Here is a 25,663-nt window from a genome sequence, read left to right as displayed (position 1 = left end):
AGAACAGCGCAAACTAGACCTAACCAGAATGGAAAGAGGAGTGGGAGGCCCCGGTGCACAACTGAGCAAGAGGACAAGTACATTAGAGTGTCCAGTTTGAGAAACAGACGCCTCGCAAGTCCTCAACTGGCAGCTTCATTAAATAGTACCAGCAAAGCACCAGTATCAACGTCAACAGTGAAGAGGCAACTCCGGGATGCTGGCCTCTAGGCAGATTTCCTCTGTCCAGTGTCTGTGTTCTTTTGCCCATCTTAATCTGTTCTTTTTATTGGCCAGTCTGAGATATGGCTATTTCTTTGCAACTCTGCCTAGAGGGCCAGCATCCCAGAGTCGCCTCTTCACTGTTGACTTTGAGACTGGTGTTTTGCGGCTACTATTAAATGTCTACACTGTATTTCTGATCAATTTGATGTTATTTTAACGGACAAAAAAATGTGCTTTTCTTTCAAAAACAAGGATATTTCTAAGTGACCCCAGACTTTTGAACGGTAGTGTTTATATACACTGCTCAAAAAAATAAAGGGAACACTAAAATAACACATCCTAGATCTGAATGAATGAAATATTCTTATTAAATACTTTTTTCTTTACATAGTTGAATGTGCTGACAACAAAATCACACAAAAATTATCAATGGAAATCAAATGTATCAACCCATGGAGGTCTGGATTTGGAGTCACATTCAAAATGAAAGTGGAAAACCACACTACAGGCTGATCCAACTTTGATGTAATGTCCTTAAAACAAGTCAAAATGAGGCTCAGTAGTGTGTATGACCTCCCTACAACGCCTGGGCATGCTCCTGATGAGGTGGCGGATGGTCTCCTGAGGGATCTCCTCCCAGACCTGGACTAAAGCATCCGCCAACTCCTGGACAGTCTGTGGTGCAACGTGGCGTTGGTGGATGGAGCGAGACATGATGTCCCAGATGTGCTCAATTGGATTCAGGTCTGGGGAACGGGCGGGCCAGTCCATAGCATCAATCTCTTCCTCTTGCAGGAACTGCTGACACACTCCAGCCACATGAGGTCTAGCATTGTCTTGCATTAGGAGGAACCCAGGGCCAACCGCACCAGCATATGGTCTCACAAGGGGTCTGAGGATCTCATCTCGGTACCTAATGGCAGTCAGGCTACCTCTGGCGAGCACATGGAGGGCTGTGCAGCCCCCCAAAGAAATGCCACCCCACACCATGACTGACCCACCGCCAAACCGGTCATGCTGGAGGATGTTGCAGGCAGCAGAACGTTCTCCACGGCGTCTCCAGACTCTGTCACGTCTGTCACGTGCTCAGTTTGAACCTGCTTTCATCTGTGAAGAGCACAGGGCGCCAGTGGCGAATTTGCCAATCTTGGTGTTCTCTGGCACAAAGGCGGAGGTAGCGGTCCTGCTGCTGGGTTGTTGCCCTCCTACGGCCTCCTCCACGTCTCCTGATGTACTGGCCTGCCTCCTGGTAGCGCCTCCATGCTCTGGACACTACGCTGACAGACACAGCAAACCTTCTTGCCACAGCTCGCATTGATGTGCCATCCTGGATGAGCTGCACTACCTGAGCCACTTGTGTGGGTTGTAGACTCCGTCTCATGCTACCACTAGAGTGAAAGCACCGCCATCATTCAAAAGTGACCAAAACATCAGCCAGGAAGCATAGGAACTGAGAAGTGGTCTGTGGTCACCACCTGCAGAACCACTCCTTTATTGGGGGTGTCTTGCTAATTGCCTCTAATTTCCACCTGTTGTCTATTCCATTTGCACAACAGCATGTGAAATGTATTGTCAATCAGTGTTGCTTCCTAAGTGGACAGTTTGATTTCACAGAAGTGTGATTGACTTGGAGTTACATTGTGTTGTTTAAGTGTTCCCTTTATTTTTTTGAGCAGTGTATATTTATATATATATATATATATATATATATATATATATATATATATATATATATATATATATATATATATATATATATATATTGTTGTATTGCTTATATATATATATATATATATATATATATATATATATATATATATATATATATATATATATATATATATATATATATATATATATATATAGGAAGAGTGTTTGGGTCCATGTGGATCTGTTTTGACCCACCTCCACTGTAAGGATAAATTACGCAATGCACTTTCAAGGGGTGCCCTGAGTGGGTTTTAGTTGCAGCTATGATGCAGTAAAAGAGTGTGATTACATACAGTACCAGTCAAAAGTTTGGATACACCTACTCATTCAAGGGTTTTTCTTTATTTTTACTATTTTCTACATTGTAGAATAATAGCGAATACATCAAAACTATGAAATAATACATATGGAAACATGAAGTAAACAAAAAAGTGTTAACTTCTTATGGCTGCAGGGGCAGTATTGAGTAGCTTGGATGAAAAGGTGTCCAGAGGTGCCCAGAGTAAACTGCCTGCACCTCAGTCCCAGTTGCTAATATATGCATATTATTAGTCAATGTGGATAGAAAACACTCTGAAGTTTCTAAAACTGTTTGAATGATGTCTGTGAGTATAACAGAACTCATATGGCAGGCAAAAACCTGAAGTGGGAACCAGGAAGTGGGAAATATGAGGTTTGTAGGTTTTCAACTCATCGCCTATCAAATACACAGTGGGATATGGGTCATTTTGCACTTCCTACGGCTTCCACTAGATGTCAACAGTCTTTAGAACCTTGTCTGATGCTTCTACTGTGAAGTGGGGCCGAAGGAGAGGGGATTGAGTAAGGTCTATCATGAGCTGAACATGCGCTGACCATGCACGTTCATGTGAGAGCGAGCTCTATTCTATCGCATTTCTGAAGACAAAGGAGTTCTCCGGTTGGAACATTATTGAAGATTTATGTTAAAAACATCCTAATGATTGATTTAATACATCGTTTGACATGTTTCTATTGACTGTTACGGAACTTTTTGACATTTCGTCTGCTTTTAGTTAACGCGTCTTGACTTTGGATTTGTTTACCAAACGCGCTAACAAAAGTAGCTATTTGAACATAAATGTTGGACATTACCGAACAAATCAAACATTTATTGTGGAACTGGGATTCCTGGGAGTGCATTCTGATGAAGATCATCAAAGGTAAGTGAATATTTATAATGTTATTTCTGACTTCTGTTGACTGCACAATATGGCGGGTACCTGTATGGCTTGATTGGGCTCTGAGCGCCGACCTCAGATTATTGCATGGTTTGCTTTTTTGAAGTCTGACACAGCGGTTGCATTAAGGAGAAGTAGATCTAAAACTCCATGTATAACACTTGATCTTTGATCAACGTTTATTATGAGTATTTCTGGAAATTGATGTGGCTTTCTGCAAAATCTGTTTTTGGAACTACTGAACATAACGCGCCAATGTATACTGAGATTTTGTTATAGAAATATGAACTTTACCGAACAAAACATACATGTATTGTGTAACATGAAGTCCTATGAGTGTCATCTGATGAAGATCATCAAAGGTTGGTGATTAATTTTATCTCTATTTCTGCTTTTTGTGACTCCTGTCTTTGGCTGGAAAAATGGCTGTGTTTTTCTGTGATTTGGCGGTGACCTAACATAATCGTTTGTGGTGCTTTCGCTGTAAAGCCTTTTTGAAATTGGACACTGTGGTGGGATTAAGATAATTAAAATTCCTCAAACATAAAACTATGAGATTTCTGTTGTTTGAATTTGGCGCCCTGCACTTTCACTGGCTGTTTTCATATCAATCCCGTTAACGGGATTGCAGCCCTAAGAATTAAACAAATCAAAATATATTTTATATTTGAGATTCTTCAAAGTAGCCACCATTTGCCTTCTTGACAGCTTTACATGGTCTTGGCATTCTCTCAACCAGCTTCATGAGGTAGTCACCTGGAACGCATTTCAATTTACAGGTGTGCCTTGATAAAAGTGAATTTGTGGAATTTCTTTCCTTCTTAATGCGTATGAGCCATTTAAGTTGTGTTGTGACAAGGTAGGGGTGGTATACAGAGGATAGCTCTATTTGGTAAAAGACCAAGTCTATATTAGGTCAAGAATAGCTAAAATAAGCAAAGAGAAATGACAGTACACCATTACTTTAAGACATGAAGGTCAGTCAATTTGGAAAAACCATCAAGCGCTATGATGAAACTGGCTCTCATGAGGACCGCCACAGGAAAGGAAGACCCAGACTTGCTGCAGAGGATAAGTTCATTAGAGTTACCAGCCTCAGAAATTGCAGCCCAAATTAATGCTTCGCAGTTCAAGTAACAGACATATCTCAACAACTGTTCAGAGGAGACTGCGTGAATCAGGCCTTCATGGTTGAATTGCTGCAAAGAAACCACTACTAAAGGACACCAATAAGAAGAAGAGACTTGCTTGTGCCAAGAAACACAAGCAATGGACATTAGACTGGTGGAAATCTGTCCTTTGGTCTGATGAGTCCAAATTTGAGATTTTTGGTTCCAACCGCCGTGTCTCTGTGAGACGCAGAGCAGGTGAATAGATGATCTCTGCATGTGTGGTTCCCACGTGAAGCATGGAGTAGGAGGTGTGATGGTGTGGGGGTGCTTTGCTGGTGACACTGTCTGTGATTTATTTAGAATTCAAGGCACACTTAACCAGCATGGCTACCACAGCCTTCTGCAGCAATAAGCCGTCCCATCTGATTTGCGCTTAGTGGGACTATTGTTTGTTTTTCAACAGGACAATGATCCAACACACCTCCAGGCTGTGTAAGGGCTATTTGACCTAGAAGAAGAGTAATGGGTGCTCCATCAAATGACCTAGCCTCCACAATCACCTGACCTTAACCCAATTGAGATGGTTTGAGATGAGTTGGACTGCAGAGTGAAGGAAAAGCAGCCAACAAGTGCTCAGCACATGTTATTTCATAGCTTTGATGTCTTTACTATTATTCTATAGTACAAATCAAGAAAATCCCTTTAATGAGTAGGTGTGTCCAAACCTTTGACTTTCTCTCTCTCTGTGTGTGTGTGTGTGTGTGTGTGTGTGTGTGTGTGTGTGTGTGTGTGTGTGTGTGTGTGTGTGTGTGTGTGTGTGTGTGTGCGTGCGTGCGTGCGTGCGTGCGTGCGTGCGTGCGTGCGTGCGTGCGTGCGTGCGTGCGTGCGTGCGTGCGTGCGTGCGTGCGTGCGTGCGTGCGTGCGTGCGTGCGTGCGTGCGTGCGTGCGTGCGTGCGTGCGTGCGTGCGTGCGTGCGTGCGTGCGTGCGTGCGTGCGTGCGTGTGTGTGTGTCTCCACTACACAGCATGTGTTGATATGTGTCTCTCTAGAGAAGCAATAATGCATGCGTGAGTGTGGGAAGCTTTTCTCCTCCACCAGTATGATTAGCTAGCTCTTGGGTATGTTGGTGAGTCAGAATGTACAGGCAACTGCCAAAATAATAGGGCAGTTGAGTAAATGAGGGATACAAAGTATAATGAAACAAGGGTGTGGTTTCTGATTTCATTAACAATTAACATCCCATCATGCTTAGGGTCATGTATAAAAATGCTGGGCAGCCCATTATTTTGTCTACCATGGCTATGCCCTCTTAGGATGACAATGCCCTCATCCACAGGGCACGAGGGGTCACTCAATGGTTTGATGAGCATGAAAATGATTTAAGCTATATGCCATGGCCGTCTCAGTCACCAGATCTCAACCCAATTAAACACTTATGGGAGATTCTGGAGAGTTTTCCACCACCATCAACAAAACAACAAATGATGGAATTTCTCGTGGAAGAACGGTGGCACATCCCTCCAATAGAGTTCCAGACACTTGTAGAATCTATACCAAGGTGCATTGAAGCTGTTTTGGCTTGTGGTGGTCCAATGCCCTGTTAAGATACTTTATGTTGGAGGTTACCTGTAGAATATACTCTATATAACTCTATGCTCTAGCATTCCTAATAGATCTTTAGCTAGAGTACTGGCAAGTTCTCAACAGGGACTGAACACTGAGTAGCCAAGGTAACTGACAAAGAGAGAGAGGACCACCATGCCTGGAAGGCCGCAGGCTAGCTTGCCCTCTCCGGTAGCCCAGAGCGGATGCCTGGGTTAGATTCATGGCTGTGGTGGGCAGCGCCTGGCACCCAGGGAGGCTGGTGATGCCAGGGGAAGGGCAAGGGAAGCGTGATTGACTAGCACCATGGGGAGAGGTATGTGTGTGGTGGGATATCAAATCTACATATATTACCTCTCCTCTGCAGACAGATGCCCTTGGACAGGACACACATCTGGAATCTCTCTCTCTCTCTCTCTCTCTCTCTCTCTCTCTCTCTCTCTCTCTCTCTCTCTCTCTCTCTCTCTCTCTCTCTGCCTCCCATTGTAATGCATATATTTCATAATTAATAAAGATGACTTCAAAAACCTGCTGAAAATCTATGTTTCTATGTCAAACGGTTTTGTTATATTTCAGTCTTCTGTGATGTATATAAAGTGTAATAGTGGGATACAAACTCAAAACTGAATACATTTCAACTGTATATCTGACATGGAACAGGTACCTTCTTTTTTTTAAGCCCATAACCATGTGTGTGAGGTGTGTACTTTTGTTTCAAAGTACACTGGTTTAGCCCACTTAGCTTAAGCAATCTTTTCCTTGTCTCTCCGTCTCCCTGATGAGGGCTCCCGTCCACCTCCCGTCCCCTTCCAGTCCCCCTCCCGTACCCCTCCCATCCCCTTCCAGTCCCCCTCCCGTACCCCTTCCAGTCCCCCTCCCGTACCCATCCCGTACCCATCCCGTCCCCTTCCCGTACCCATCCCGTACCCATCCCGTCCCCTTCCTGTACCCATCCCGTCCCCTTCCCGTCCCCCTCCTGTACCCATCCCGTCCCCTTCCTGTACCCATCCCGTCCCCTTCCTGTACCCATCCCGTCCCCTTCCCGTCCCCCTCCTGTACCCATCCCGCCCCTTCCTGTACCCATCCCGCCCCTTCCTGTACCCTTCCCGTACCCATCCTGTCCCCCTCCTGTACCCATCCCGTCCCCTTCCCGTCCCCTTCCTGTACCCATCCCGTACCCATCCTGTCCCCCTCCTGTACCCATCCCGTCCCCCTCCCGTCCCCTTCCTGTACCCATCCCGTCCCCTTCCCGTCCCCATCCCGTACCCATCCTGTCCCCCTCCCGTACCCATCCCGTACCCATCCCGTCCCCTTCCTGTACCCATCCCGTACCCATCCTGTCCCCCTCCTGTACCCATCCCGTCCCCTTCCCGTCCCCCTCCTGTACCCATCCCGTCCCCTTCCTGTACCCTTCCCGTACCCATCCTGTCCCCCTCCCGTACCCATCCCGTACCCATCCCGTCCCCTTCCTGTACCCATCCCGTACCCATCCTGTCCCCCTCCTGTACCCATCCCGTCCCCTTCCCGCCCCCCTCCTGTACCCATCCCGTCCCCTTCCCGTACCCATCCCGTCCCCTTCATGTCCCCCTCCTGTACCCATCCCGTCCCCTTCCCGTCCCCTTCCCGTACCCATCCCGTACCCATCCCGTACCCATCCCGTCCCCTTCCCGTCCCCTTCCCGTACCCATCCCGTACCCATCCCGTACCCATCCCATACCCATCCTGTACCCATCCCGTCCCCTTCCCGTACCCATCCCGTACCCATCCCGTACCCATCCCGTACCCTTCCCGTCCCCATCCTGTACCCCTACCTATGACATCCTTTTTTCCCTTTTCAATAACATTTTATACACATCTGATTTGACTGGAATTCAGTCCAATGACTAGGTTGGAGGTGGTCTGCCATTTTGTCACTCAACTCTAACATCAAACAAAAGCTATCCATGAAAAGTGCTTATAAGTGCTAAATAACCCACTCTATACCCTACCAGAAATACTGATCTAATATCCTTGGAGCACATTCATCTGAAGCCACTGTCCTATAGGAAATGGCCATCCTCCAAGTACATCATAGCACTCCTTAATAATAAATCCTACCCATAATGCATCATTGGTCCATCCCCGTTCCATTTAGCTCAGTGGAGCATCAAAGTCACATTGCTAGGGTTCAAGTATTGAAGTTCTACTGCACTTTGAGTAGTCACACTGCACAACTGCTATACGGTTCAAGTTCTACACCATTCTACTCCAAGTAGCAAACTAGGGGGCAGAGCCTATGCCTGTGTGTTCCTGACCTAGTGTTCCCAAAGCTGGAGCCAGTCTGTCTAAGCCCTGCCAGATTGCCACGTCCATGCCCCCTGGTACACTGCCACTTAAGACAGGCACGGCTGGGCCCTTAAAGTCTTTGGTGGAGGGAAGAGAAGTACTGAGCTGCTCAGAGACCTGGCCTCCTCACAACTCTCTTTCTCCCTCTCCTGTCATTCTTTTGTGCCATCACTCCCTCCCCCTCTCTCTTGTTCATTTGTGTTCCTTTTTCTCGCTCTCTTTCTCTCGCTCTTTCTCTCGCTCTTTCTCTCCCTCTCTCTCTCCCTCTCTCTCTCCCTCTCTCTCTCCCTCTCTCTCCCTCTCTCTCTCCCAGTCTCTCTCCCAGTCTCTCATCCCCTCTTTCTCTCCCTGTCTCTCTACCTCTCTCTCATCCCCAAGCAGTTAGAGAGGCTTGGAGTTAAGAAAGGGTAAAGAAAGGCAGGTAGACTTTAAAAGGGTTGAGCTGCTCTGCAGGCTCCTCCTGTGCCGACCTCTGTGAGGCTGGGACAAAGAGACCCGCGGCTGGGAGGACTGAGCTGCTCAGACACCCTGGCTCTCTGGTTCTCTCTCTCTCTGGCTCCAGCCTGCGGGTTCAGTATGGGTCAGCACTCAGCCACTTCTGTTAAATACCTGGCAGCAAGAGCACAGGGGAGGCAGAAAATAGTCATTGTATCTCCTTTTTTATTTCTCTACGTTTCCCACTCCGTATCTTTCTCTTTTTATGTTTTCTTTCTCTCTTTTTCACTCTTTCTGTTTCCCACTGTTTTGTATCTCTATCTATCGCTTTCCATTTTTTCTCTCTCACTCTTCTCTGTTTCTAACTCTTTCGTCTCTTTACCTCAGCACTTCATTCTCAGATGTACTTTAGCTGAATTTCTAACACACGCCAAGGAGGCTACGAGCGTCTGATGCTTCGCTTATGTGTGTGTGTCATCCGTAAGTGAATGTGTGTCATCTCAATCTACAGTTGAAGTTGGAAGTTTACATACACCTTAGCCAAATACATTAAACTCAGTTTTTCACAATTCCTGGTGTTTAATCCTAGTAAAAATTCCCTGTCTTAGGTCAGTTAGGATCACCACTTTATTTTAAGAATGTGAAATGTCAGAATTATAGTAGAGAGAATAATTTATTTCAGCTTTTATTTCTTTCATCACATTCCCAGTGAGTCAGAAGTTTACATACACTCAGTTGGTATTTGGTAACATTGACTTTAAAATGTTTAGCTTGTGTCAAACGTTTCTGGTAGCCTTCCACAAGCTTCCCACAATAAGTTGGGTGAATTTTGGCCCATAGCTCCTGACAGAGCTGGTGTAACTGAGTCAGGTTTGTAGGCCTCCTTGCTCGCACACGCTTTTTCAGTTCTGCCCACACATTTTCTATGGGATTGAGGTCAGGGCTTTGTGATGGCCACTCCAATACCTTGACTTTGTTGTCCTTAAGCCATTTTGCCACAACTTTGGAAGTATGCTTGGGGTCATTGTCCATTTGGGAGACCCATTTGCGACCAAGCTTTAACTTCCTGACTGATGTCTTGAGATGTTGCCTCAATAAATTCACATTATTTTCCTCCCTCATGATGCCATCTATTTTGTGAAGTGCACCAGTCCGTCCTGCAGCAAAGTACCCCCACAACATGATGCTGCCACCCCCGTGCTTCACGGTTGGGATGGTGTTCTTCGGCTTGCAAGCCTCCCCCTTTTTCCTCCAAACATAACGATGGTCATTATGGCCACACAGTTCTATTTTTGTTTCATCAAACCAGAGGACATTTCTCCAAAAAGTATGATCTTTGTCCCCATGTGCAGTTGCAAACCGTAGTCTGGCTTCTTTATGGCGGTTTTGAAGGAGTGACTTCTTCCTTGCTGAGCGGCCTTTCAGGTTATGTCGATATAGGACTCGTTTTACTGTGGATATAGATACTTTTTACCTGTTTCCTCCAGCACCTTCACAAGGTCCTTTGCTGTTGTTCTGGGATTGATTTGCACTTTTCGGAACAAAGTACGTTCATTTCTAGGAGACAGAACGCTTCTCGTTCCTGAGCGGTATGACAGCTGCATGGTCCCATGGTGTTTATACTAGCGTACTATTGTTTGTACAGATGAACGTGGTACCTTCAGGCGTTTGGAAATTGCTCCCAAGGATGAACCAGACTTGTTGAGGTCTACAATTATTTTTCTGAGGTCTTGGCTGATTTCTTTTGATTTTCCCATAATGTCAAGCAAAGAGGCACTGAGTTTGAAGGTAGTCCTTGAAATAAATCCACAGGTACACCTCCAATTGACTCAAATGGCACAGTCAAGTTAGTGTATGTAAACTTCTGACCCACTGGAATGGTGATACAGGGAATTATCACAATTATCACCTCTAGGGGGACATCGCTACGGAAACACTCCCCTCTCTCCTCTTGCGCCCCCTCTCTCTGTGCACCTCTCCCCCCCCCCTCTCTCTCTCTCTCTCCTACCTAACTCTTTCCCCACTTCCCTCTTCCTCTCTGTGTACCTCAAAATGTTTATATATCTCTCTCTCTCTAAGCTCCTTTCTTCTCAGGCACAGCCAGGAGCCAAAGCCATGAGACAGCTTTACTGGTGGTGTTCTGAAAACCCCCTGGATCAGGATAGTGTGTTGGGACAGTGTGTACTCAACTGGTCATAATGATGTAGTTACGAGGCGACAGCTATGGCAATCATCTGGAGACAGACCAGCTATAGGGAATTGAATGTGGGATGACAATGTAACTAGTCATGTAAGGAACATAGTGCTACTGCTCCTGCTAATCCTGGGCTGGTGCTGTAGATAGAGGCACATAGAAACATACTGTACACACTAGACCAGAGCAATATTCTTAGTTGCAACCTAAATACATTTATAGCCATCTTGGTAAATGTAATGCTTAGTGCGTCTCGTTTCATAGACTTCCACGACAGAGAAGGAGGAGAGAGGCTCACTGGCCCCACACTGTGTTGAACACCATCATATAACCAGGGGAGAGGAGGAAACCTGTTATATGGGAACTTGGCCATTAGAACACAAGAGGCTCTGCAACCAGTCGACTAAAATGCCAAAACTTCATCAACGTCTTGTTGTTGTACGTTAGCTCGGTTGTGGAGATGTCAATGGGTCTATCTGAGGAAAGACCTATCTCACCTCAAATCAAATCAAGTACATTTTATATAGCCCTTCGTACATCAGCTAATATCTCTGCTGGACAGAAACCCAGCCTAAAACCCCAAACAGCAAGCAATGCAGGTGTAGAAGCACGGTGGCTAGGAAAAACTCCCTAGAAAGGACAAAACATAGGAAGAAACCTAGAGAGGAACGAGGCTATGAGGGGTGGCCAGTCCTCTTCTGGCTGTGCCGGGTCCACACTAACCTGAGACTACTTCCTACTTCTTATAGAGGTAACTGTCCTGCTCTATAGAGATAACTGTCCTGCTCTATAGAGGTAACTGTCCTGCTCTATAGAGGTAACTGTCCTGCTCTATAGAGGTAACTGTCCTGCTCTATAGAGGTAACTGTCCTGCTCTATAGAGGTAACTGTCCTGCTCTATAGAGGTAACTGTCCTGCTCTATAGAGGTAACTGTCCTGCTCTATAGAGGTAACTGTCCTGCTCTATAGAGGTAACTGTCCTGCTCTATAGAGGTAACTGTCCTGCTCTATAGAGGTAACTGTCCTGCTCTATAGAGGTAACTGTCCTGCTCTATAGAGGTAACTGTCCTGCTCTATAGAGGTAACTGTCCTGCTCTAAAGAGATAACTGTCCTGCTCTATAGAGGTAACTGTCCTGCTCTATAGAGGTAACTGTCCTGCTCTATAGAGGTAACTGTCCTGCTCTATAGAGGTAACTGTCCTGCTCTACCATCAATACTAACCCTGAGACTACTTCCTACTTATTTTAGAGGTAACTGTCCTGCTCTAGTCTCCATCACTTCTATTTGACAGACAAACAAACATAGGTGTAAAACCAATCTGAGGGCAATAGTGGCCCATATGGAGAGATACCCCATCTGTCTGACCTTAAACACCCAGACCTGGTCTCTCTGTGTGAGACCATGATGGTTTTCTTGGGCCTGCATCTGGGGAGAAGAATTCAATAATACTGTTCTGAGGGCCTGGAGGGGACAGGGGTGTTACTGTGTCACTTCATGTCTGTCCTCTGTCTAGGCTGGGGTATGCACACACGCACACATGCACGCGCACACACGCACGCACACACACACACCAACTCTAGAGCTTTCCCCAAAAAATATCAACAAAGGTATTTGGTTGTTGAATGTTTGACTCACCTCCGCTTCCTCACACTTCCTGTTCTTTTAAAGCCTACCTTGGGAATCTGAAGCTGAGGTTGTTGAATGGTTGCTATTTGCTGCAGTTGAACTGAGGGCAGTTCTCAAAACCCAAGATGTAAAATGGATTATTTTCAGAAGGCCAGTCTACCTGTTCTCTCTTATTCAGTGGTTAATATTTTACTTCCACACCAAGGACGGTGGTCTTGCAATGTAATATGTGTGTTTTTGTACTTCTTCAGCTAGTACCTCAGCTCACTGTAATGCTATGACAGCGAACCCCCCCTCTACCCCTCCCTCCCTCCTCTGGGAGAGCTTATCTTTCCCCGGTCTGTCCCTGTTACCCTCCAAATCACCTGCCCATAGTCTATGAGATGAGCAGGAGTCCCCCTCATCTCCTCCAGACAGCCATCTTTATTCTCAATGAAAAAATGTGCGTGAAAACGTGTTGTCTCTCGTTGAATGACAACAAAGACTGAAGGATTCCTACTATTGACCAATCCACGACGAAGGGGGGTAGACTTCGGCTACCGGCTCCAGCTTGCCTGAAGAGAAAATGTCAACCCTAAAAAACCCTCGCCGAAGTCCAAAACCAACAAAAACGTCACAAAATGTCGTCATAATATATGCACTTACTCTTCCGAACCGTTTCGGCCGGGAAGCATGCACATGCATTTACAGACGCTATGGCTGCACAGAGAGGCTCTCTGCACTGATCCAAAATGGCCATGAGAGACCATTTTCCTATAGTGTAGACAGAAATAAATCTGCCAGATATACATTAATGGAGAATCCTGACCGCATTTTTTAATCTCTATCTGGAAATAGTTTGACTGTGGCCATTCAGTTTGCATCGGCAGTTGATCTGGTTCTTGGTCGACCAGTGGATATGACATATTCTCCCCGATAGATCATTCATTGTAATAAAGGCCTTTGATCTTTATCACTCATTCTGGTAAGAGTGCCTTGAATGCGCTATGTCCACACAGGTCTACCATTTTGTGACTTATACGTTCATAAGTCAATTCTGTTCCATTTTTTGGAGGGATTCCTTCAGACAAACTCAGTGGATTAATAATAATTTGTGTCACAGGCTTCTGTTCCGACGCCATTCTTCCTCCTTCTTAAAATGTACCCCTCTCTCCTATTTCACTTCCCACACCCCCTGGGTTAATTAGAAGTCCCCCTTCCTACCTCCTTTCTTCTATCCCTCCGTCCCATCAGAGCTTTGCACTCCTAATGCGCAGCAGCTCCGCTTTCCCTCAGGAAGACTTGAGACAGACAGACATAGAGACAGGGAACCTTCAAAGAGCCACTCTAAATAGACTGTGTATGTAGCCGACATCATAAATGAGTAAAGATAATCTGCCTAGCGCCCCCCCCGTTCCCCTCAAACCCCCTCATCTCCTCCTCCTCCTCCACCCCACCCCAAACTCACAACCCAACAATAGCATCAGCCCCAACAACTAAACCGACAAACAAACAAACTCCAAAACCTCGATCAGCAGGAGGGGAGAGAAAAAGAGAAACGCTCGACTGACAAAATAACGACGCCGACAACAACAACAACAACAACAACAACAACAGAGGAAGAAAAGAGGCCTCCGAATTCAATTACAAGGAAATGAAAGTCAGAGATAACATGCTGGTGTCAACAGGCTGCCCGGCTACTCTGTTCTATTCTTCTGTGTTCTATTCTTCTGTGCTCTATTCTTATGTGCTCTATTCTTCTGTGCTCTATTCTTCTATGTTCTCTTCTTCTATGTTCTCTTCTTCTATGTTCTATTCTTCTATGTTCTATTATTCTATGTTCTCTTCTTCTGTGTTCAATTCTGTGTTCTCTTCTGTGTTCTATTATTCTGTGTTCTATTCTTCTGTGTTCTATTCTTCTGTGTTCTATTCTTCTGTGTTCTATTCTTCTGTGTTCTATTCTTCTGTGTTCTATTATTCTGTGTTCTATTCTTCTGTGTTCTATTCTTCTGTGTTCTATTCTTCTGTGTTCTATTCTTCTGTGTTCTATTATTCAGTGTTCTATTCTTCTGTGTTCCATTCGGTGTTCTATTCTTCTGTGTTCTATTCAGTGTTCTATTCTTCTGTGTTCTATTCTTCTGTGTTCTATTATTCTGTGTTCTATTCTTCTGTGTTCTATTCTTCTGTGTTCTATTCTTCTGTGTTCTATTCTTCTGTGTTCTATTATTCAGTGTTCTATTCTTCTGTGTTCCATTCGGTGTTCTATTCTTCTGTGTTCTATTCAGTGTTTTATTCTTCTGTGTTCTATTCAGTGTTCTCTTCTTTTGTGTTCTATTCTTCTGTGTTCTATTCTTCTGTGTTCTATTCTTCTGTGTTCTATTCTTCAGTGTTCTATTTCTTCAGTGTTCTATTCTTCTGTGTTCTATTCTTATATGTTCTATTCGTCTGTGTTCTATTCTTCTATGTTCTATTCCTCTGTGTTCTATTCTTCTGTGTTCTATTCTTCTGTGTCCTATTCAGTGTTCTATTCAGTGTTCTATTCTTCTGTGTTCTATTCTTCTGTGTTCTATTCAGTGTTCTATTATTCTGTGTTCTATTCTTCTGTGTTTTATTCAGTGTTCTATTATTCAGTGTTCTATTCTTCTGTGTTCTATTCTGTGTTCTATTCTTCTGTGTTCTATTCTTCAGTGTTCTATTCTTCAGTGTTCTATTCTTCTGTGTTCTCTTCTTCTTTGTTCTATTCTGTGTTCTCTTCTGTGTTCTCTTCTTCTTTGCTCTATTCTGTGTTCTATTCTTATGTGTTCTATTATTCTGTGTTCTATTCTGTGTTCTATTCTTCTGTGTTCTATTCAGTGATATTCTTCTGTGTTCTATTCTTCTGTGTTCTATTCTGTGTTCTATTCTTCTGTGTTCTATTCAGTGTTCTATTCTTCTTTGTTCTATTCAGTGTTCTATTATTCTGTGTTCTATTCAGTGTTCTATTCTTCTGTGTTCTATTCTTCTGTGTTCTATTCTTCTGTGTTCTATTCTTCTGTGTTCTATTCTTCTGTGTTCTATTCAGTGTTCTATTCAGTGTTCTATTCTTCTGTGTTCTCTTCTTCTTTGTTCTATTCTGTGTTCTATTCAGTGTTCTATTCAGTGTTCTATTCTTCTGTGTTCTCTTCTTCTTTGTTCTATTCTGTGTTCTCTTCTTCTTTGTTCTATTCTGTGTTCTCTTCTTCTTTGTTCTATTCTGTGTTCTATTCTTATGTGTTCTATTATTCTGTGTTCTATTCTGTGTTCTATTCTTCTGTGTTCTATTCAGTGTTCTCTTCTTCTTTGTTCTATTCTTCTGTGTTCTATTCTTCTGTGTTCTATTCAGTGTTCTATTCTTATTTGTTCTATTCAGTGTTCTATTCAGTGTTCTATTCAGTGTTCTATTCAGTGTTCTATTCTTCTGTGTTCTATTCTTCTGTGTTCTATTCTTCTGTGTTCTATTCAGTGTTCTATTCAGTGTTCTATTCAGTGTTCTATTCTTCTGTGTTCTCTTCTTCTTTGTTCTATTCTGTGTTCTCTTCTTCTTTGTTCTATTCTGTGTTCTATTCTTATGTGTTCTATTATTCTGTGTTCTATTCTGTGTTCTATTCTTCTGTGTTCTATTCAGTGTTCTCTTCTTCTTTGTTCTATTCTTCTGTGTTCTATTCTTCTGTGTTCTATTCTTCTGTGTTCTATTTGGCGTTCTATTCTTCCTGGTTGTGATGGACCTCTGTCCTAGAGCTGACGGATGGAGAGAGGATCTGGATTTTCTCTGCAGGAGACAATGGAGCCAATGTGTGTGGGTTGGATCACCACGGTGACAGAGGGTTCCAGAGTGAAGAAGGTTAGTGCTATCCGGGATCTTTGAGACATCCCTAGCCTAACCTTAACCATAACCCTTACCTAACCCTAAACCTTACCTTAACCATGTTAAATTTGAACTTCAATTAGATTTTTCAGAGAGTAGAGAGAGGCCGCGTTACTCCTGGATATCACTCCACAGAGGCAGGGTTTGGGATTTCATACTGTGGAGTGGGTGTATTTTCTTAGAGTTAACCATAAACAAACTTTTGTGAACTTTTTCTCAATGAACCATGAATTCCCTAGAGACAGTAGTAATTGGCGCTATAGGATGAGACAACAGGCACGCAACAGGAGAATCAACCAGCGAGCTCAAACTTTTACTGGAGAAAACACTCAATTTGAATCAGACCTTTCTGAATTATTCTGAAACACTGTGAGAACCAGTCTCTTTAGCTAACATTCCACTCCTTGCCATTGCCAAAGACACATGACATGGACTACAGGGAGTGGGTTCGCTAAAGAGAATGGTCGCCAGGCTAGTGAAACACCCATTGGTGTGTAAGAACAGCATCATTATTAATATGACAATTCAACCATTACTGAATCATTCAACCATTACTGAATCATTCAACCATCATTCAACCATTACTGAATCATTCAACCATCATTCAACCATTACTGAATCATTCAACCATCATTCAACCATTACTGAATCATTCAACCATCATTCAACCATTACTGAATCATTCAACCATCATTCAACCATTACTGAATCATTCAACCATCATTCAACCATTACTGAATCATTCAACCATCATTCAACCATTACTGAATCATTCAACCATCATTCAACCATTACTGACTCATTCCTTGCTTTCTCGGGATAATGGTTCTAACAGTGTGGATAGATCCAGCTCAGTAAGATCAGGGATCAGAAACAGAAAATGTCTTCCTTGTAGTCACCATGGTGGAGGGAGTTGACATAACTACTGTAGAATACAGTGGAGAGAGAGACACCAAGTGAGAGTTTTTGTTTTGGCAACAATAATATAACCAATATATCTAATATGACCAACCATTTTATTTGTCGTTGGCTATTCATGATTAAGTAGCATCCATGCTATGTAATACATGGTTGGGTGGTATACTGACTCATAGAACATGATGCCCTGCAACAAAACAACCATATTATTTTACTCTCTCACTTTCTCTCCCTCTTCCACTGTATTCCTTTAGTTCATCTGATACTTTAATCCCTCCCTCCCTCCCTCCCTCCCTCCCTCCCTCCCTCCCTCCCTCCCTCCCTCCCTCCCTCCCTCCCTACGGTCCTACCTGAGGGGAAGCGTTCAATGACGGGCTGGCTGTCCACCTGCAGGGTAGCGTTGCCACCGCTGCGTGTGAAGCGCACCACGTGGTATTTGCCGTCGCTCACCATCACCGCGCTCTCCTCGATGACGATGTCGTCCGTTCCCACGTTGAAGATGACGCCGATCCTTCCCTGTTCCTAGGAGAGAGAGAGAGAGAGAGAGAGAGAGAGAGAGAGAGAGAGAGAGAGAGAGGGTTAGAGGGAGAGAACACATTTCATCTGTGTTCAGTGTGTACAGGTGAAAGGTGAAAGGTGTGTCCAGTGTCTGTATATGAACACGCAGGTTTCAAACCCGGGTCCAGGTCTTCCGGTGGAGCTTAGGACCATGTTATCCCCCTGAGCTAAAGCCTACAGTAAGCATTATCTCCGGAAGCTTTCGCTACATTATTTTCAGATCTCAGAAAAGATTACCCATCACTTTTGTGTAGTTCAGCAACCAGGTCTACTAAACATAAATAAAAGGGCTATCCAAGTATGCCAATGTATTTCCATAAAGTCTGTCCAACATAAACCTTCTACAGCATGACAGGTACCGTGCAGTGGCCAGTGTCCCAGTGTGTGTTCTGATCACTGTTGGGGTATAATGGTGTGCAGTCATGCTTCAGCCAGGTTGAGTGTAGAATGGACTACTCTATTACATTTAACATTCACCACCCTCTTTAGGTCCTCTCCCTCTTCTCCTCTCTCTCTCTCCTCTCCTCTCTCTCCTTCTCTCTCCCTCCTCTCCCTCTCCTCTCCCTCCCTCTCCTCTCCTCCTCTCTCTCTCTCTCTCCCTCTCTCCTCTCCTCTCTCTCCTCCTCTCCCTCTCATCCTCTCTCTCTCATCCTCTCTCTCTCTCTCCTCTCTCTCTTCTCTCTCTCTCTCCTTTCTCTCCTCCTCTCTCTCTCTCCTCCTTCTCACTCTCTCCTCCTCTCTCTCCTCCTCCTCCTCTCTCTCTCCTCTCCTCTTCTCCCCCTCTCTCCCCTCTCCCTCCTCTCTCTCCTCTCCTCCTCTCTCTCTCCTCTCCCTCTCTCTCCTCCTCACTCTCTACTCTCCCCCTCTCTTTCTCCTCTCCTCCTCTCTCCACTCTCTCTCTACTCTCCTCCTCTCTCTCTCCTCTCCCTACTCTCCTATCTCTCTCTACTCTCCTCCTCTCTCTCTCCTCTCCCCCTCTCTCTCTACTCACCCTCTCTCTCTCTACTCACCCTCTCTCTCTCTACTCACCCTCTCTCTCTCTACTCACCCTCTCTCTCTCTCTACTCTCCTCCTCTCCATCTCCTCCTCTCTCCACTCTCTCTCTACTCTCCTCCTCTCTCTCTCCTCTCCCTCCTCTCCTCCTCTCTCTCTCCTCTCCCTACTCTCCTATCTCTCTCTACTCTCCTCCTCTCTCCACTCTCTCTCTACTCTCCTCCTCTCTCTCTCCTCTCCCTACTCTCCTATCTCTCTCTACTCTCCTCCTCTCTCTCTCTCTCCTCTCCCCCTCTCTTTCTCCTCTCCCTCTCTCTCTCTACTCACTCTCTCTACTCACCCTCTCTCTCTCTACTCTCCTCCTCTCCATCTCATCCTCTCTCTCTCCATCTCCTCCTCTCCATCTCCTCCTCTCTCTCTCTCTACTCTCCTCCTCTCCATCTCCTCCTCTCTCTCTCTACTCTCCTCCTCTCCATCTCCTCCTCTCTCTCTCCATCTCCTCCTCTCCATCTCCTCCTCTCTCTCTCTACTCTCCTCCTCTCCATCTCCTCCTCTCTCTCTCTACTCTCCTCCTCTCCATCTCCTCCTCTCTCTCTCTACTCTCCTCCTCTCCATCTCCTCCTCTCTCTCTCTACTCTCCTCCTCTCCATCTCCTCCTCTCTCTCTCTCCATCTCCTCCTCTCCATCTCCTCCTCTCTCTCTCTCTACTCTCCTCCTCTCCATCTCCTCCTCTCTCTCTCTACTCTCCTCCTCTCCATCTCCTCCTCTCTCTCTCTCCATCTCCTCCTCTCCATCTCCTCCTCTCTCTCTCTCTACTCTCCTCCTCTCCATCTCCTCCTCTCTCTCTCTCCCATCTATTAGTGTTGACAGCCTCCTACTGCTTCAACTTTATTACAGTCTACCCACCTCTCTGTCTCTCCTCTCACATCCCTCACTCCCTCTTTACCCCCCCTCTCCTCCTCTCCTCTCCCCTCTCCTTGTAGTCACCATGGTGGAGGGAGTTGACATAACTACTGTAGAATACAGTGGAGAGAGAGACACCAAGTGAGAGTTTTTGTTTTGGCAACAATAATATAACCAATATATCTAATATGACCAACCATTTTATTTGTCGTTGGCTATTCATGATTAAGTAGCAGTAGGACTGCTATGTAATACATGGTTGGGTGGTATACTGACTCATAGAACATGATGCCCTGCAACAAAACAACCATATTATTTTACTCTCTCACTTTCTCTCCCTCTTCCACTGTATTCCTTTAGTTCATCTGATACTTTAATCTCTCTCCTCCTCTCTCTCTCTTCTACCATCCCTCGCTCCCTCATTTACCCTCTCCTCCTCTCCTCATCTCCAGTCCCCAGGAAAGGTCAGTCATTTACAGAGTTACTCTGGCTGCCACGGAGAGATGGTGGGCACGACACACACACACACACACACACACACACACACACACACACACACACACACACACACACACACACACACACACACACACACACACACACACACACACACACACACACACACACTCTCTAGCTTCTGCTGTGCCTGTTCACTGCTGTGGTATGGCAGACGGTTCATTCCCATTGGACCCCTGTCCGTGCCTTTTCCCACAGCACTTCCTGGTTTGACACAAGAGGTCAAGCTCGTTTTTCTGGAGTGGGTCGCGGCGCGCAGCACGCCACTATCTGTCCGCTCCAGACCCCCACTATCTGTCCGCTCCAGACCCCCACTATCTGTCCGCTCCAGACCCCCACTATCTGTCCGCTCCAGACCCCCACTATCTGTCCGCTCCAGACCCCCACTATCTGTCCGCTCCAGACCCCCACTATCTGTCCACTCCAGACCCCCACTATCTGTCCGCTCCAGACCCCCACTATCTGTCCGCTCCAGACCCCCACTATCTGTCCGCTCCAGACCCCCACTATCTGTCCGCTCCAGACCCCCACTCCGCAAACATCTCCATTGATTCCTTTATCTAATTAGCTATGTGAATTTATTTAGCGGAAAACCTTCCCCGCATGCCACCATTTTGTGAGCTTCAACTATGGCTTTAGCTTGCAGCACTGTTTGAATTATTCATTCAATATTTTAGGAACATATAAAAATAGCTGCTAAAATGTTAAAAGGACTAAAGTATCGAGTTAATGGAGTAAATAAGAGCAAGAGGTTGGGATGTAAATGAATGAGTTGTGTAATCACAGTCAAATATGTGCATTCTAACACGTACTTCGGGATAAAATAGTAACGTTATTCAACGAGAAGCGCGATTGGTTGACATGGACGATTAAGACCCTAATTGTGGTGTTGTCACTGGCTGTGTTCGGAGCATGATTAATGCCTTAAAAGGGCTCAACAGTGGCTGAGCCACATGTAACCAATCAAACTGTCTGCCGGGTGACTGAAGCGTGTTCATCTTGAATAGTGTTACCTACTGCACCCACTAAAACAGAGGCTTAAGTACAATCTACATATCCATTGAGTTGAATTGTTGACATTAAACAGCTACTTTGATGGGGGAAAACCGATGGAGCGGTGACCTAAGTCCCTTAGTGTACCGCAGGGATGTCAATCTCAAGCCCTCAAAGAGTACATGGCTCCTTGGCACTTCATCAATCAATTAAAGTTATTGACTGACCAGAGAATCCATATTGCCCTACCTGGCTTCCTGTGTCTAAATCCACTATTGAATAGCTGCGAACAAGCAGACACGTCGGCAATTGATGATTGATGCCACTTTATCAAACCACCGTTTTACTCCCAGAGAAAAACAACAAAATGGCGGAGGTTAGCCAAATGCTAACAGAGTGCAGTGAACAGTAGCTAAGGACTTCTCCCGTCACACCACTGCCCGCCCACAATGAAGCGCTAAGGCTAATTGCATTGCCTTTTTCATCAAGAATTAATTCAATGTTCCACTCTGCAATCATTTTCTCTGGGAAATGAATCTCCTGTTTTTGCGTATTAGCAGAGGGGGAAGCGCATGGAGGAAACATAATTTGTGAGAGATTAGAATACAGAGAGATTAGCATTAATGTTCCTCAACATTAGGGCTTCTTCTTCTCTGTCGCCAGCACTGGGGAATGTATCGACTCCATTACACAAAGCAGCCGGCGGGAATCGCTGCTTTTTAAAGGTGTTTCTGTGTTGCCATAATGACATTTTAATGGCCGTTCCATTAAAAGGGAGACTCCACTCAAAAACAATATTTTGTTTTCATTAGTCCACTGTTGATACAGTCCCAAAATGTTTTGCATGTCAGCAGTCAAGTTTTCAAGATATTGGAATTTCAAGAAGAAAATGTCACCGGCCACATCATCATGATGATGCAAAATGCGGAATATCTCTGGATGGAAAATAACCATAATCCTGTATAACTGGGAGAGGTCATGCCCATACATTAACAGTGAAATGAAGGGAGAGGTCATGCCCATACAGTAACAGTGAAATGAAGGGAGAGGTCATGCCCATACAGTAACAGTGACATGAAGGGAGAGGTCATGCCCATACAGTAACAGTGACATGAAGGGAGAGGTCATGCCCATACAGTAACAGTGAAATGAAGGGAGAGGTCATGCCCATACAGAAACAGTGAAATGAAGGGAGAGGTCATGCCCATACAGAAACAGTGAAATGAAGGGAGAGGTCATGCCCATACAGTAACAGTGAAATGAAGGGAGAGGTCATGCCCATACAGAAACAGTGAAATGAAGGGAGAGGTCATGCCCATACAGAAACAGTGAAATGAAGGGAGAGGTCATGCCCATACAGTAACAGTGACATGAAGGGAGAGGTCATGCCCATACAGAAACAGTGAAATGAAGGGAGAGGTCATGCCCATACAGAAACAGTGAAATGAAGGGAGAGGTCATGCCCATACAGAAACAGTGAAATGAAGGGAGAGGTCATGCCCATACAGTAACAGTGACATGAAGGGAGAGGTCATGCCCATACAGAAACAGTGAAATGAAGGGAGAGGTCATGCCCATACAGTAACAGTGAAATGAAGGGAGAGGTCATGCCCATACAGAAACAGTGAAATGAAGGGAGAGGTCATGCCCATACAGAAACAGTGAAATGAAGGGAGAGGTCATGCCCATACAGTAACAGTGACATGAAGGGAGAGGTCATGCCCATACAGAAACAGTGACATGAAGGGAGAGGTCATGCCCATACAGAAACAGTGAAATGAAGGGAGAGGTCATGCCCATACAGTAACAGTGACATGAAGGGAGAGGTCATGCCCATACAGAAACAGTGAAATGAAGGGAGAGGTCATGCCCATACAGTAACAGTGACATGAAGGGAGAGGTCATGCCCATACAGTAACAGTGACATGAAGGGAGAGGTCATGCCCATACAGAAACAGTGAAATGAAGGGAGAGGTCATGCCCATACAGTAACAGTGACATGAAGGGAGAGGTCATGCCCATACAGTAACAGTGACATGAAGGGAGAGGTCATGCCCATACAGAAACAGTGAAATGAAGGGAGAGGTCATGCCCATACAGTAACAGTGACATGAAGGGAGAGGTCATGCCCATACAGTAACAGTGACATGAAGGGAGAGGTCATGCCCATACAGTAACAGTGAAATGAAGGGAGAGGTCATGCCCATACAGTAACAGTGACATGAAGGGAGAGGTCATGCCCATACAGTAACAGTGAAATGAAGGGAGAGGTCATGCCCATACAGTAACAGTGAAATGAAGGGAGAGGTCATGCCCATACAGAAACAGTGAAATGAAGAGAGAGGTCATGCCCATACAGAAACAGTGAAATGAAGGGAGAGGTCATGCCCATACAGTAACAGTGACATGAAGGGAGAGGTCATGCCCATACAGTAACAGTGACATGAAGGGAGAGGTCATGCCCATACAGTAACAGTGACATGAAGGGAGAGGGAAGGGAAGGGGAAGATGGCTCAGGACCAGTACACCTCTCTGTGGTGGAATACACACCTCGCTGTGCTGGAATACACACATCTCTGTGGTGGAATACACACCTATCTGTGGTGGAATACACACCTCTCTGTGGTGGAATATAAACCTCTCTGTAGTGGAATACACACCTCTCTGTGGTGGAATACAAATCTCTCTGTGGTGGAATACACACCTCTCTGTGGTGGAATATAAACCTCTCTGTAGTGGAATACACACCTCTCTGTGGTGGAATATAAACCTCTCTGTGGTGGAATACACATCTCTCTGTGGTGGAATATAAACCTCTCTGTGGTGGAATACACACCTCTCTGTGGTGGAATACACACCTATCTGTGGTGGAGTACACACCTCTCTGTGGTGGAATATAAACCTCTCTGTAGTGGAATACACACCTCTCTGTGGTGGAATACACACCTCTCTGTGGTGGAATACACACCTCTCTGTGGTGGAATATACACCTCTCTGTAGTGGAATACACACCTCTCTGTGGTGGAATACACATCTCTCTGTGGTGGAATACACACCTCTCTGTGGTGGAATACACACCTCTCGGTGGTGGAATACACACATCTCTGTGGTGGAATACACACCTATCTGTGGTGGAATATAAACCTCTCTGTGGTGGAATACACATATCTCTGTGGTGGAATACACACCTCTCTGTGGTTTCCCTTTAAAAGCTTTAGGTAGTTTTAGGAGGATCCACAAGTCTCTCATGGTCAAATTTTGTGTCCAGTCGGGTTTTAGAGTCAGGTGTTACTGTTATAAGAAGGGCCCAGAGTTGTTCCTGACCACCTGATCTTACTAGTCATAACTGTAGGCCCTAGCCTATATTTAGAACAAAATATATTGTACATCGGTGTCAGAAATGGGACGTAAAAACCTAGGCTACAGAGAGCATTTCAGAGGGGATATTTGGAAATGTCCGTGCAGGGAATGTGAACCGAGGCCCCTGCGTCTGTGTGTGTACAGGTGTGTGCTGGGGTTATCAGTCCGTCCCTAAGGGGGCTTTGCCGTCGATCAGACAAAACTAAAGTGTGAGAGAAAGACATGAAGAAAGAGAGTGGCAAAGGTAGAAAATGAAGGATAGAATAACAAATGGGGAAGAATGAAATAGCATTACCTGATGAAAACAAGAACACGGGGAACCTGAATGATCTCCGAGGGCTTGAGGTGCACAGTGATCAAAGAGTCTGTTGAAGATGTCAAGCTGGCTTTTCTTTTTTTTTTTTTTTTTTTACACATCAGTATAGTCAATTAAGACGGGGAGAAGTAGAAGACAGAAAGAGAGACAACGGTTTCCTGCATTTCTTCCCTAAGTGGCTCACGCATAGAACAACGGTTCCATTAGTAGGACTGACAGTCTTGCTTTCTCTCCTCTCTCATCCCCCTATCTTTACCCCTCCGCTACTCCATCTCTTTATTATCCCTCTAAGTGTGATGCCAGAAAAGAGGAGGAAGTGTAAGGAGCCATTCATGACTGCCAGTAGACGGAGGTTGGTAGAGGATGACAATTATTTAGTTTACAAGGAATAATTCTGTATAATTTCTGTTTTACGGTGGAGTCAATGGAGAGAGACACAAACTGAAGGTAGGTATGTGGATATATTGCCATGAAAATATACATTCAAAATAAATGTGTTTCATTTCTTAAAGTGAAAGTGGCCTGATCACTGTGTTTCATTCAGATTAGATATGGGTCATATCGCTTAACCCACAGGGATGGATTTATGTAGTATACAAGGTCATCCTTACGTCATGCTACATATAGGGGGATGCCAGGATGATAACGGTAATGACTGTATGACGCTAATCAGAACTCGGAAATGAATGTTAGAATGGGCATAATGGGATTGAGTTTGTCAGGGGCTGCTTTAGGAGAGTGGTCTCTCTCTCCCCATCTCCCTCTCTCTCTCCCCCATCTCCCTCTCTCTCTCTCTCCCCCATCTCCCTCTCTCCCATCTCCGTCTCTCTCTTGTC

At 45.1% G+C, this 25,663-nt stretch overlaps 1 protein-coding gene across 1 annotated transcript in view; it reads right to left on the bottom strand.

Moving 5' to 3' along the window:
* Window positions 1–25,663, bottom strand: part of LOC120049479 (neurexin-1-beta-like) — a 167,882-nt gene that overhangs the window by 48,921 nt on the left and 93,298 nt on the right. Inside the window, exon 3 of the mRNA XM_038995744.1 lies at window positions 17,539–17,710. Coding sequence (XP_038851672.1) covers window positions 17,539–17,710 — 172 coding nt within the window. The remainder of the gene's footprint in view (window positions 1–17,538; window positions 17,711–25,663) is intronic.

This window comes from Salvelinus namaycush, chromosome 6 (assembly GCF_016432855.1).
Source record: "Salvelinus namaycush isolate Seneca chromosome 6, SaNama_1.0, whole genome shotgun sequence".
NCBI lineage: Eukaryota > Metazoa > Chordata > Actinopteri > Salmoniformes > Salmonidae > Salvelinus > Salvelinus namaycush.
The sequence above is the reverse complement of the archived record's forward strand: the minus strand, read 5'-3'. Positions and strand labels throughout refer to the sequence as shown.